The sequence below is a fragment of the Poecilia reticulata genome, chromosome 4 (assembly GCF_904066995.2).
Source record: "Poecilia reticulata chromosome 4, P_reticulata-male-v2, whole genome shotgun sequence".
NCBI classification, from domain to species: Eukaryota; Metazoa; Chordata; class Actinopteri; order Cyprinodontiformes; family Poeciliidae; genus Poecilia; species Poecilia reticulata.
Window position 1 is genome coordinate 28,381,720 of NC_088833.1, and position 14,549 is coordinate 28,396,268.

Here is a 14,549-nt window from a genome sequence, read left to right on the forward strand (position 1 = left end):
GTCAAAACAACAAACAGACCATCTGCCATTAAAACCAGATTAAATCAGACAATATCATCCTTGGACTCAGTCTAGATTATTTCTATTAGATAAATGCCACAAAAATGAGAGATTACTTTCACTTTTTTATTTTTACTTTCTTCATATTCAGAAGTTTGCATCAGATTACTCTGCCTTTAGACAATTTAGGAAAGCCCGTACGATGATGTCAAAACTTTGGAAGCTTCTGATAGGTCTTTTTTTTTCACTGATAGGTTAACACAAAATTTAAGTTTAAAGGAGGAACACCTTAGACACTCTGCTTCCGTTTGTGAAATCATGGGGAAATCTAAAGAAATATCAGCAAGAGAACTGCTGACCTCCACAAGTCGAGGCTCGTCCTCTAGACTTTTGAAGGCGCTACGTTCATCTGTTATTCAAGAACCAATAACAATAAAAAGACAGATTATAGTCTGAGCATACACACATAGATAAAGAGCTCAATTTTTGAAGACAAGTCCTGTTTGTTCAAGACAGTTTATAATTGTTTGGCTAATATGATTATGTTTTGGGGGAAATAAGGAAGAAGCATGCAAGTTAAAAAACGCCGTCCCGGCTGAAACACAGCATCATGTTGCGGGGCCGTGTTACTGCAGGAGGAACTGGTGCACTGCATGAAATAGATGACATCACAAGGAAGGAACTTTATGTGGAAATATTGAAGCAGCATCTACAGACATCAGATAGGAAGCACAAATGTTTCTTCAAATGCACAGAGGCCCTGAGCATGCAGTCGTTACAAAGTGGCTTAATGACAAAGTCAGTGTTTTTGTGTGGCCATCGCAAACTCCAGATCTTAGTTTGAGAGATTTTGTAGTTAGATCTGAAGATGTGTGTGCATCTCTGTATGTGTGTGTGTGTGTGTGAGCAAGGCGGCCTACAAACCTGACCCAGTTCCACCGGTTCTGTCAGGGAAAATGGACCAGAACTCCTATCAGCTGTTGGGAGAAACTCGAGAGAAATACACAGCATTCGAGCAAAGTCATAAAGTTTAAAAGGCAAGTTCTGATTCTGAAGGCATTAATAAATAAATGTGATATGTTCTCTCATTAGTTGTGATGTTTATCAAATAGAAATTCTGATGATTCTAACAACTAAAACCAGAGAAGTTTGGTCCAACTTAACTTCAGAGAGAGAAGCTAGCTTTGACCGCCTTGTTTACTCTCAACCGAGTAATAGTACGGTTTCCAAATAGTAAGGAATTGAATAAAAACTTCTAATAAATCTCATTATTCTGCCATTTAGCAAATCAAAATAATGTCTGCAATGTTGACGTAAAACTGGAAAACTTCAGTGGGTTAATGCTAAGTGCGATTCTTCAGAGTGTGTACGAACATCTGGTTTCAGATTTAAATGCCAACTGGCAGAAAATTTATTTTCCTGTTTTTACATATTCATGTAAACATGGCTAAACTCTGTTAGGGATTTAATTTTAACTGTATGCTTGTCACCAGATGAGACCAAAATTAGGGACGCAACGATCCCTAATTTTGGGCTCGGAGACATCGGTACCTCCAATACCGATATCTGAGATTTAGTATCGGGCGATACTGATCTGATACAGCAAAACAGCTGAATTTATTTAAAACTTTCTTCTTTAAACACAGACATAAAAGCCCTGAATTACAAATTTAGTTGACAACTCTGCACCAGTACAGCTCACTGAAATACACCAACAGCTTCACTTCACAATCTTGGTCAAAACAACTTTAATTTGTTCAGTTTGTGCAATTAGGAGTAGAACAGCCAATGTAAAATAAATGAGCCTTTTGCGAAGGAGTATGAAGAGTGTGTTTGAAAAAAAATAAAATAAAAAGATGAACAAACTGAATCACACTGTTTTTAAAAGATCCCATTTTATTTGTGGATATGAATGTGGGAAGCAGTTTACAACCTTATCTCGACATGCAGTGACCATAAAAACACATCACGAAGATGCTAAAGGGTGGAAGGATACAACGAGAGCACGCTGGTTGGCAGTCGTGTGTTTTTTCACAGTGATTGATAGCACAAACGTTTCGACAAATCACTCAGAAAATTCTGCCTGGGGCTGGTTCTGACACAGAACAATCAAGCTTATAGAAAAAAACCCCCAAATCAAATGTACAAATAAAGGAAGGAGAGGGGGATCCAATCCAAGCCGAGTCGGATTCTGTGTGTAGCTTCGCTGCGGTTCCGTCCACAGAGCAGCCGTAAAAATCAGAGCGTTGGCACGGTTACGCGGCAGAAAGTTCATCCAGAGGAAGAGCTGTACCGTTTGAAGAGCTCTCACAAATATCACAACACACACAATAAGTGTGTGTGCCATTTCCAGGTTGCCTCTCGTACCGAGCCGGAGCGAATCCAAACGTCTGGGTCGACACCAGCTGTACCGGCCGGGCGTTTAAAGTCTACTATTCAGAACAAATTCACAATTTTCATCGCTTTGCTGCGTTACAATTCAACTGTAAAAAGTTGCCCCGTTGCCAGTAAATGTTGATGAGTCACACAGGAGGAGGACATGCTTCCATTGTTCCAGTCCTCTGGGGGGGAAGAAGGAGATGCTTTGAAAGCAACCGCAAGAATCTTATTTCCTTTTTTTTACTCCTCTATGCTGTAAAAAGGTAATTAAACAGATAAAAAAACTGTACAAAGTAAAAGAGTCTCTGAAAAGGCACATTTTTCATGAGTCCAAAAGCCTCTAGAGTTTTTTTTTTTCTCTCCCTCTCTTTCCAGCTTTCGTTTACACGAACAAGCCCGTTTTTACACGTAGGCACCCAGCGCGGCGTGAAACTCTGTGAGGCACTGAACGAGCTGCTGAAACTTTGGCCGCTCCTCTGGATCCAGGGCCCAGCAACAAGCCATGACGGCAAACCTGACAAACGAGAGAGAGGAGGGACAAAAAAAAAAAAGCACACAGTTCAGGCAAACACATACACACAACATCGCTAAGGAGGACAACGCTTCCTGTGAGTAGAGGTTGGTAGTAGCCCAGTCATTGTTTTTGGAAGAAACGGCGTCTAAGAAATGTTGATTATGAGCGCTAATAACGTAGAAAATAAAGTTACAAGTGGAAGTCGCGACACTGGACGGATTTCTGCTGGGTCAAACCAAAGTGTGGGAGTTATCCTACGACAAAAGCTGCATCTACATTGTAAACATGTGCAAAACTTTGACGAAAAAACTATTTTATGATCGCAGTGTTTCCATTTTCCATTAAATAAACACAATTAAAATCTCAAATCAACTTTATTCTGAACTGTCACTGTAACAATTAACATGGACATTTTTTGCCTAAACAAGCTGCAGGTCCAAGACTTTCAGGGTGTTCGTCTGTCTGCCAGGCACATTTAGAGACTGGCATCGTTGCCCATTTTTGCTTTGCGGATTTTCATTTGGATTTAAGTCTGGATCATTCTTTGACTGTATGTTTAAAAAGTATCTGCTTGAAGATAAACCTCCACCTCAGTTTCAGGTTTTTGCAGCTTCTGATAGTTTTTCCCTCAGAGTTTTTCTGTATTTATCTAAATACAGTCCACCTCTTGAGGACGCCACTGCTTGGACCCGCTTCCACATGTTTGCAGTTTGCCCTTGTGTTACAATGTGCTTCTTAGCTGCTTTGCTAGATTAGCAGCAATTAAAAACAGAAAAACTATTTTAATCTTTAAGATACTTTATTAAAAGTTTTTGAATCGTACCCCTGCTCCTCCAGGATTTCACAATTGCTTCTGAGATTTTTTGCAGTCAAAATGAAAGATTTTGTGGTGCTACTTTAGAAATATTTGCAAGAAATTTTGCAATAATTTCAGAGTCTACATATGGAGAAAAAAAAGCATAGATTTGACAAACATTTTTAGTCTTTAAAAGACCTAAGTAACTCAATTTTTGTCACTCGTGTATTGAACAAGGACCATAACTTGACATCAAGTAAATCTGAGGAAGCAGTATAATAGAACTGATGAATACTGCAGGTTGGAGTTTGCATAACTTTAATCCAATATTTTTCACCATTTTTGTGGAAAATTTCACACATGTATGTGCACAAAAAATTGTGGAATTATGGAAAAAAATTTGAAGGGTCCGACTATCAGAATTTTAAGAGTTTGTTCCATTGGATTTGATTTGAAGCAAAGAGGTCAGAACAGAAGACCACACTTTGGTTAGAGTTTAAAAAAGAAAAACTCTCGTTCTCATCCATGAGTGTGAAGCCGGTGACCTCGCTGTAGTCTAAGTATTGAGGAAACGGCCCATAAATAACAATGCAGCACTGGGCACCGGCTGCTCCCTGTGCTTGACAGTTGCAGGATGTTGATAAGGTTCGCATCGCCCTGCGCTGGCAGCGGCTGAGCGTCTCGGTTTAATTCAGCCCCGCTGTGACATAAACAGCGTTTGATCAGCAGCACACTTCTTTTGTCGAAAGCTTGTAAGAACAAGCCCGGCTGCAGCTGAACACACACACGCTTCGCTGCAGGTGTCAGCTAACTGACGGTTATGAGTTTATGGAGGTTCCTCGTCCTGAAGGAGCCCATCGGTAGCTTCACGTCGTCTTGGACTGAAATTTGTTTTTGTGACTGGGTGGCATCTTTCACAAAGTATGATACATCTGACAACAGTTCGTGGAACTATTTATTGCCCAAGACATGTTTGGCTTATTGATGTTGTTGACGTGACAATAAGACAGGTCATCGCCGAGGAGCCGGTGTACTGTGAAGATCTGCGTAATAATGCGCCTGAGTCGGCCCAGGCCTGTTGAGATACGGCACGCAGCACGCCTCTGAACGTCTCCTGGGGAATCTGGCACCCTGCTGTCAATCCTTCGAGGTTTAAACTGGGACCAGCATGAATCAGAGCCGTTTGTCCAGAACATCACACATTTGCTCAACTGGACAGAGACAGAGGGTTTGAAGGGGCAGTACTATGCATTTTCCAGGCACATAGTGCCATTTTATAACACAATACAATAACTATGTTGACTTAAGCTGTAACCCTCCCGACCTTTTTTTTTTATTACTAAGGGACAAGGGTGTAAAGAAAATGGATGGATGGATGGAGTTAAGCTGTTTAAAATGCTATATATATGAAATATGACTTAAAAATATTAAATAAAGGAAGAGTAAAGAGTGAAAAACTACAAAGGTGTGTGTGGTTGGGGGGTTAATTGATTATTTTCATGACATCTGTTCATTCAGATGGTCATTTTGAGCAAACAATATGACCAGATTTAAAAGCAGCAGCACAAGCGAGTAAGGTCTATGAGCACAGCTAGCTAACAACTGATGACATCATCTGGGACACTTTACTGTGGAATATTATATTGAGTTGTTAGCATGTCATAAAAGTCATGAAGCTGTCATACAGCCACTGTCTTTAGTCAGAGGCTTCTACAGATTAGTTGCAACACTGACTGTTAGAGAGATACTTCCTGCCCAAAGCATCACCATCCACAACAACTGAAGATCATTTGAGTTTCGACATTTAATTTCCCTTTGGGATAAATAAATAATTTCTGAATTGAACTGAATGTTGTGAATATCTGAATGAACCAGTTTTATACCAGAAAAAGTCCTAAATAACAGATAGTTACATACTTTTAAAGCTGCTATTGTGATTCAATGGAGGTGCTTTTAGTTTTTAGTTTCCTGTTTCAGATTTTCTATTTGTAAATATTTAAGAATATTAATATTAAGAGCTTCATTTTATTTATTTGTGTCATACTGGAGAGGGTACTTTAAACATACTTTGCATTCTGGTAAAGATTTTCTATGTGAACTCTCAAAATAGACTTTAAACAACCAAGTACACTCCCTAGATTTGAAATAGATTCAGAGCCATTTTTCACCTTTTTATGTGATGTAAATCCTGCTCAGTTAAAGTTTGAGTAAAAAACAAACAGATCTGACAGGAGGACAGAGCAAAGTGAAATAAAGTCCATTAAACAAAAATCTTTTTTGTTGAACTAGCTTTTGATTCAATATTCAGTTCCATTGGCTTTCTAGACATTGACTTAACAGCGTTGTTTGGAAAAGTTCTCCAAACCAATCAGATTATCCACACACTTGGAGATTTAGTTCTGGACTGTCCCAAAGCCCCCATTCTCCTCCCATCACTTCATTATTTTGTTGATTTTCTAATAACACAGATGTAGTTTGAGGTGCAGAGTTTCCCTATAAAACCTCACAGTTAACGAATCGATCGATCAATTTATCAACTCACAGTTCGTCTGGACAGTTGATGGGCTGTGCTATTCTGTAGCCGTCCTTTAGGTAGGCCGACATCTCGAAAGGGTCGATGTCAACGTAGGGGGTCTGGCCCAACGTCATGAGCTCCCACAGCGTCACTCCGAAGGCCCACTGCGAACACACAGAGCATGATTACATAACCGCTCAGCTCCAGTCAACACAAGCTGTCGGCCTCCATATGTTTTCACTTTACAGGATAAACATCATCGCCGTTTGTTTAACGGACGCGGAAAACCGGCGGTGCCCTCTTGTGTTTTTAAATAAGAGGGCAAGAACAATGCGAGGAAATTATGTCAAAAATGTCCTTGGAATATAAATCACCACCGCGAGTTTTTGTTGAGGAATAGAAAGTTTAAACTGCAGGGCAGCTGTTGTGAGAAGGGAAACAAAGTGATCAGGCTACGGTTGCTTCTCCTGCTGAGCATTTCAGAGACTAAAAGTAAAAAAATGTTCATCAAAACAAACCTACACTCACTTCACTAGTGATTGCTGGTTATTTTTGAACATATTTAGTGATTCTTTTCAGGACCAGAAGCCCAGATCTAACTGGTTGGCTTTAATTTAACTGATTCAGTTAGCTCAATAAAACTAATCAGATTGTAGCTCCTGGAACTGAGGAAATACTGTCTTTCAGGCAGAAGTTGTTTTTTTCTTCTTTTTTTTATTAACATGCCTTTATGGTCAACACCCAGGGTGGTATGGCCTACAGGGGTGGCACAAAAACTGAATCATTTTCTTTCAATGTGTCGAAAAATATTGCTGTACACTTACTAATGAACACGTCCTTTATCTGAACTGTTCTACACCATGTACCCAAAAAAAGTCAAGTTGTACAAGATGGTTTGTACCCCTGAAGAGCGCGGTGATGATGTACACGATAAAGCCTGCTCTTACATCACTGCTTATGGCCACTGCAAACATTTCCAGCAAGTTCTTAGCAGTGTGGCAGTAACTCTCTCATCACATCCATCTTCCAATGTGGTGTGTGAAACCCAGGGGTGTAAAGGTACAAAGTATGTACTGGATGTGTGTAACGGTGATGCACAGGGACTTGTAAGGACTTCCCCAGACGCTTAGCTGCTTGGTAATGCCGGGCATGGAGCGTCATGGAGCAGCATGACCATAAGAGGAATGTTGAAGGATGGAAGTGAGCAACTGGCTGGAGTGAAAGTCTCTGTGGATCTGCTAAGTGTTGCTGCTTGCCATCTTTAAACAGGAAGGAGGGGAGCACCAGAAACACTCGGTGGGCTTTTTCTGCGCCTCCCTTCCCCTTTTTAAAGCCATGACCAACTGTCAAAAGAATGCCCAGAACACAATTGATCCCGTTTCCTGGATGGGCCCTCTCAGACTCGCGGTTCTTGAAAATAAACTAAAACCCTCAGGACGGGAAACGCCGTACCTGCCGGTGAATTTCTTACCACGTCACTGGCGCTGGAAAAGTCGTTGTTGAGCAGGCTTTCCAGGGCCATCCAGCGGACGGGACGGTTCTCGTTATCCCCCAGGCAGTGGTAATCCATCGGAAATAGATCCCGAGCGAGGGCGTTGTCCGTGATCTTCACCTGCATGTTGTCGTCAATGCTGCCAGGGGGCAAGAAAGGGAGGGCTTAGGCATTCCCCGACCCAAAAAAAAAAAAAAAAACTAAACTGGAGCATGATGGGAATCAGCGAGGACAATTGTTGCCACTTACACGCAGTTCCGAGCAGCGAGGTCTTTGTGGATGACCTCCCTGCGAGCAAGGTAGCTCATTCCGCACGCGATCTGGATGGCCATGTAGACCAGGTCCTGCTGAGAGATGGCCTGACAGGAAATGGGAGAAGCACAGAGTGAAAACGAGCAGATGAGAGGGAGATGAAGGAACACAAGAGGGAGAACGCAGGAAGTTAAATACACATCATACTGTATGTCAGCTGACATACAGTATGATGTGTATTTAACTTCCTGCGTTTCCTTTGTAATGGATCAAAGATGAGCGCCACATGGCTTCAGTTAAAAGCTCAAAATGCTTCAAAAGCATGTCTCAGCACATAATTATTACAATTTTGTATGTGTGTTTTTAAAAAAATTCAGATTCCCTTAAATAAGCATTTCTCTTAATAATCTGCAACCTTAGTAGAGGTCCATGCTGTGTCTCAGTCTCACTTTCTGCAGACTCATTCAGAACTCATTAAGCTTCAGAAATGAACAAGCTCTTGCATATTCTGCTTTAAAATCTAACTTTGGGTCGCTGTAATATCTCAGATGAATATCTCCCTGAAACGTAAATAATAGGGTTTGAAAAAAATAAATAAATAAATATCTAGCACAACCTATCTTTCTTAACGGCTAACAAACGTGACGTGGCACGCTTTCCTAAATTCCTACAGTCAGATTAAGAAAGACAGAATGAGAAGAGACCCTGCATGGAATAAGAGTAACAATAAAACATGTGATCCACTCATTATTCTGTTGCAAAGTTAATGGAGCTTTTTTGATGCTTAAGACTTTTTACTGTTTTTGGTTTCATGAAATTGTAGAGCTACAAACCAGAAACGTTTTAGTGAAAAACACACATTGAACACATGTTTATTAAGCTAAATAAAGTGTTTTCAAACATTTTATAAATGGACAAAAGAGGTTAGAAAATGGCACACCGTTCTTTTATTTAGGCAAACACCTGACATCTTTTTACAGGCATACAATAATGTTATTTTCTCCTTTGTTTCATTCTGATAGGGCACGTTTAATTTTTTTGTTGAACACATAAAACGAAAATAATTCACCATAATATTATCTAGCGTTTTTAATCAGAAAAGAAAAATTGACTTGGTGATTTTGAGGAATATTGCAAAACATTTCAACACCACTGATTCAATGAGAACTCAATTGGATTGTTTGTCAAATCTTGCTGTTTTTACTTCTTCTGTTTATGAGAAGTTGCATAAATTTCTTTTGTTCTGTTTTTTTTTTGTGTGTGCACTATGCTACTTGTGAAGTGCATGGGTGTGTTTGGTTATGTGTTCCTTTAACATGCATGACTGTCCATCACAGCTGAGAACACACACACACACACACACACACACACACACACACACCCCCACACACACACACACACACACACACACACACACACACACACACACACACACACACACGCACCCCCACACACACACACACACACACACACGCACGCACGCACGCAGTGCATTTTTCTTGATGTCCTATCAGAAGACACAAGGGAGAGTGAGATGAAACCAAAATAAATCTTACCTCACCACAAAAAAAAAAAACCTCAGAGCACGAAGACAAGTGAAATATCAGCTACTAAAGGTGAAAAACAACCAAGCAACACTTAGTTTAAAAGTTGCCAGCTTGTTTTAAATTGTGCTTTAAATGTACCCACAAGTTAAATAAGAAACCTGCAAGTCCTTGCCATTATCAAACAGGGTTTCTTAAACTGTTTAAAGGCACAGTAATCTTAATCTTTTGCGTTTCGTTACAGTAAAAAATCCCAAAGAAGTCATAATTCTCACTGAGCAAATACAAGTTAGTTTGGTTATTTAATTTGGTCTTAAACTGGAAAAGTTTGTGTGACTTTATGTCTGATAGTAAGAATAAAAATTTTATATGTTACACAAAACATTTAGTTTTAACTATAAATGACATAGGGTGAAAACAGGGTCACCCCCTCCCAAACTAGCAAAAGTTTATAGATTTATATAGCAGAAAAGAAAACTACAGAAAACTGTATCTGTCTCCTTTAGGTGCCAAAAGCACACAGCGAAATGAGAGGTGGCTGATGTGTAGTTTGAACCTTCACAAAGGGCTTTTGATTAATGCAAACAGATGGCAAGCTTCATCTTGTGATTGCGAAATGTTTGCTAAATCTGTATTGTGGAGCTGATTGAGTGCTTGGATCCGAGCTGAACATTTGCCAACTGCATCAAAGAGTCGCAGGTTTGGCTACACAAAAGCCTGACTGTCTGTACGAACGCAGTGAAAATCTCTGCCCCCGAGGACCGGCTTTATGGCTATATAAACAATGTTTGTGATAACAGTGTGAACGGTAGTTCCTCTAGCTGCTACTTTTGTGGTGATTGCTGCTGAAACACAAAAATGCTTTTCAGACTTGACACTTGGATGGAGCCTGAAACGTCTAATTGAGGAGCTTTTATTGTATCAGATGTCTCAGTGTGCTGCAGGGTTATTATAGTTCATTATAATTCAGTTGTGACTTTTTTTTTACTAATGCAGTTGGTTTTATTTAGTTTTAGAGTTAGTTTGTTAGTTTTTATTGTTTAAATATTGTTAAGTTTCAGTTTAGTTTTTATTATAACTACAGGAGCAGGTTTAGTTTTTTCAGACTTTCAATTCTATAAAATTTTTTTAAATTATATGTTGTAACTCATATTAATTCAAAATTCTTCAGTTATTGAAGAATTTCAATAACTCGGTTAATACAGACCTGTAGCAGTCTGTATTACAGCAAATTTAAAAAGCCTCTGACTGAAGGCACTCTTTTACTTGTGCTTTAAGTTTTTTGGTGGGGAATTCAAAAAAGTCAACGTATTGTACTGTGATTATGACTACAAAGATCGGTTAATGAATACTCAACAGAAGATATCATTTTAAGAAATGGATTCAATTATTGTTGAAGAACCACTGACTGGCGTTTTATCCTGACTTTTGCTGTTGTCATTTATGGAGCAGCGTAAGTGCTGCCAGGAGCATGGAGTGCCGTAATTTGCCAGTAGCTGACGTTAAGTGCTTGTGACAGATCAGAAGGCTGATAAATACATGTTTCAGTATGTTTTAGTTTCATAAATGCATGATATAGTTCCAGTCATAGTTTTTCTCCATTAATTGCAATTTTTATTAATTTCAGTTAGAAATGTTTCCTCAATTTCAGTTTATTTTTAGGGGTGTTTCTGTCCGATACTGATATCGGAAATTGGTCCGATATCAGCCAAAAAATGAGTATCTGCTTATATCGGCTATTGTTGTTGTTGATTATTGTTCTCTATTAGCAGTGGTGGGAAGTAACGAAGTACAAGTACTTCGTTACTGTACTTAAGTAGAGTTTTCGTGTATCTGTACTTTACTTAAGTAGATTTAATAATGGGGACTTTCTACTTTTACTCCACTACATTTTACAGTAAGTATCTGTACTTTCTACTTCATTACATTTCTACAAAACTGTCGCGTTACTCGTTACATCCAAGTCGCATTGCGCTTTTTTTCCGTTAAAATGTGAAGTTCAGGGATTTAAGGTGGCGCCGTAAAATCCGAGCAATAAGGTGACTTAGTGTCTGTTGTCACCCATCGCCTCCACCTTTACTCGCACGCGGAGCTCCAGACATGTGCAGTGGTTTCCTCTGATCGGGAGAAGATGTTTGTCTATAATATAATAGCGCTGCATAAATTGATATGGCGACATGTAAAATCAGCAGCGCTTCGCTTTCACAGACGGTGGGGACTTCGTCCAACTTTTAGCGTCACTTGGAAGGAAAGCTTAAAGAAAGGTAAGATCTGTGCTAGCAAAGCTAGCTGTACTGAGACACATGTTGCATCTGATGAAAAAAAGTTGTCACTCATGCGCTGAATTATTGTGTGGAGGTGTTGACTGAGGTGTCGCATATATGGGACAACGCTGTGACCAAAGTCTGCAATATAGTGATATAACATTCAGGAACGATCCGATTCTTCTGGACGGATCTTTACTAAGTCCTAAGGACTGAAGCCTCACTGAGAGCCGTTCTTTGTTCTTGTGTACACTGCGGTAGCTATATATATATATATATATATATATATATATATATATATATATATATATAGACATTTATTTAATCGCTGAATAAGTAAAAGTTGAACGTATGAACACAGAGCATGCTCATTGCTCATTGATTGATTTGGTCTCCTGTCATGGTGGCAAACATCGCAGTGGGAGGGAGGGTGAGAACAGTCACGATGCTCATTCTGCTTAGTTACTTGTTGCACCGTTGGACAGTGTTCATAGTTGAACGTTATTTACCGTTAATTGCGATGTTTCAGTTGTGGTTTCTGACATGGGCAATATGGGCAACCGCCCAGGGCGTTATTTTTCTAGGGATGGCAGGAGACATCTGCGGATTATAGCACAGCGATGAAAGCAAAACAGAATGAAGTGAGTTTTAATTAATACTGGTTAAATTCATTTCAGCTCTTAAGTATTTAATATCTAGGTGTTTTTATGGGAATGTGGATCTTTCAGATCAATCTGAAAACCAATTTTGATAGGTAAACTTAATGTTATTGTGTCATTTAGCGCGGGGCGCTGGTCTTGGGTTCGGTGGTCTTGACTACAACTCTGCTACATGGCTCCTTGGTTGCATGTCCTCCACCCCGCCCCACCTTCTTTACATCCCCTTTCAGTTAGATTTCTTTCTAAATAAATGTGACTAATGAAGTTCATGCTATGTTAGGACAGGAGACAAAATGTTTCCATCCCTGAAATTATGATTCATAGAATCACATATCCAAGTCTAAACTGTTACAGAGAATAAACACAATACGAACATGTTTAATCTGTGGTAGTGTTAATTAAAATGGCACATTTCTGATGTATTAAAATTAAATACAATCGGCACTCTTAATGATATTAGCGATTAGGTAATGCATTCAGCGAGTACTTTTACTTTTAATACTTAAGTATTTTTAAAAGCCAGGACTTTTTTACTTTTACTTAAGTAAAATGTTAATGTGGTACTTTGACTTTTACTTGAGTACATTTTTGACTGTGTATTTGTACTTTTACTTAAGTACATTTTTTGAGTACTTTCTCCACCACTGTCTATTAGTGCAATATCACTTGGTAACGCCTTTTCTAGACAACAAAACTAGGAGATCTCCGTATCGTACTGTGAGGTGAAAAGGTCGTATTGCTACACCCCTACGCATTTCGTTCAGTTTGGTTAGGAATAATAACCTTGGTGCGGTGTCATACATGACTTGTACTTACCTGAACATATCATCGTCATTATTTTGAGCGGCTTTAAAGCTACTGTGAACAAACGCCTCACCTGAGGGTTGTTAGCCTCGGCTAGCTTGCACTGGCGCAGGAAGAGCTTGAGGTTGCCCCAGGCCATGAAGGGCAGCAGCACCATGGGCTTCTCTCCCTCCTCTGTACACACGTGACATATTGGGAGCAAGTTTCTAAAGAAAGGCAGAACAATGGAGACAGTGAATAACTCAGCAGATTTACTGCAAGTGTGGAGGAGCGGTAGATAAAAAAACAGCACTGCCAATTGAGGTCATCCAGACCATTGAATGGGGCGGACGTGTTGGGGAACTTATGAATGTGCTGACCACTAACGCAACAAAGAGGAAGCACAGAAGGAACATGAAAGCATCTTAGCGAGAAACACGTAACCTTGTAGAGGACTGACGCTGCTGTAAAGCGGAGTCAGTGAAGGAAATGAGAACATGACCAGCAGGAATAAAATGCACGTCCAACTCCTCATTTTATGGGTTTTGTGTTATGCTTTTCTTGCTGTTAGGTTTTTTTTATTTTTTATTATTTATTCTCAAATATTGAGGCAAAGTATGAGGAAAGGGTCAACACTCCGCGCCCTTCTGACACCATCAGAAGGGTGTGGAGTGTAAGAACAGTGGTGTTCCTCCACCAGCTATAAAACAAACAGATGACCATAGGAAGTGACCTGAAATCAAGTTGCTAGAAAATGTTTTACTGATAAGAATACACACGGTTTAATACTAGGCTTTTTGCAGGTTTCACCAAGTCAGATTTAAGACTTTTTAAAGACCTTAAGATTTCATTCACCATTGTGAATGAAATTTAAGACCTGTGAAGGGAATGTATAAGTCTCGTGGCTTCGATCTAACATGGTTGATGTCTGCAGAGCCAACGAAAGAGCTCTTGTTTTTTTTCTTCTTTTTTTTACCATTTCTAAAAACTTTGAAGTCATTATATGATCTTTAGGGGAGAATTTACTGGGATGTCAACTCACTAGAAGAATAGCAGCTGCCTTCAATGTTTTTTCCTTTTGAATAATCGTTCTACTTACTTTATTGTTATTGCACAAAGACACAGAGTATAAAGAAGAAAATACTGAGAACCTGTAAGTGTGACTATAACACATATAGATGTATAAACAATTTCTGGTGCAGGTAAGCAAAAATAAAATAAATAAGTAAATAAATAAATGCACATGCTCTAAAATGTCATGTGTCTTTTCCCCACACCTGTAAATGATGACAAAAATGAAAAGCAAAGTTTTTTTACAAGCACAAAGTGAAATAGGATTCACTTCATATTT

General features: G+C 39.4%; 1 protein-coding gene across 2 annotated transcripts in view; it reads right to left on the reverse strand.

Moving 5' to 3' along the window:
* Positions 1-1,876: 1,876 nt before the first annotated feature.
* Positions 1,877-14,549, reverse strand: part of ryk (receptor like tyrosine kinase) — a 40,096-nt gene continuing 27,423 nt past the window's right edge. For both annotated transcript variants that reach the window (XM_008407696.3, XM_008407695.3), the window contains 5 exons: positions 13,293-13,425; positions 7,946-8,055; positions 7,676-7,835; positions 6,232-6,368; positions 1,877-2,893 (listed from right to left, as the gene is read on the reverse strand). In XM_008407696.3, the coding sequence (XP_008405918.1) occupies positions 2,782-2,893; positions 6,232-6,368; positions 7,676-7,835; positions 7,946-8,055; positions 13,293-13,425 (652 nt within the window). In that variant the 3' untranslated portion in view covers positions 1,877-2,781. The remainder of the gene's footprint in view (positions 2,894-6,231; positions 6,369-7,675; positions 7,836-7,945; positions 8,056-13,292; positions 13,426-14,549) is intronic.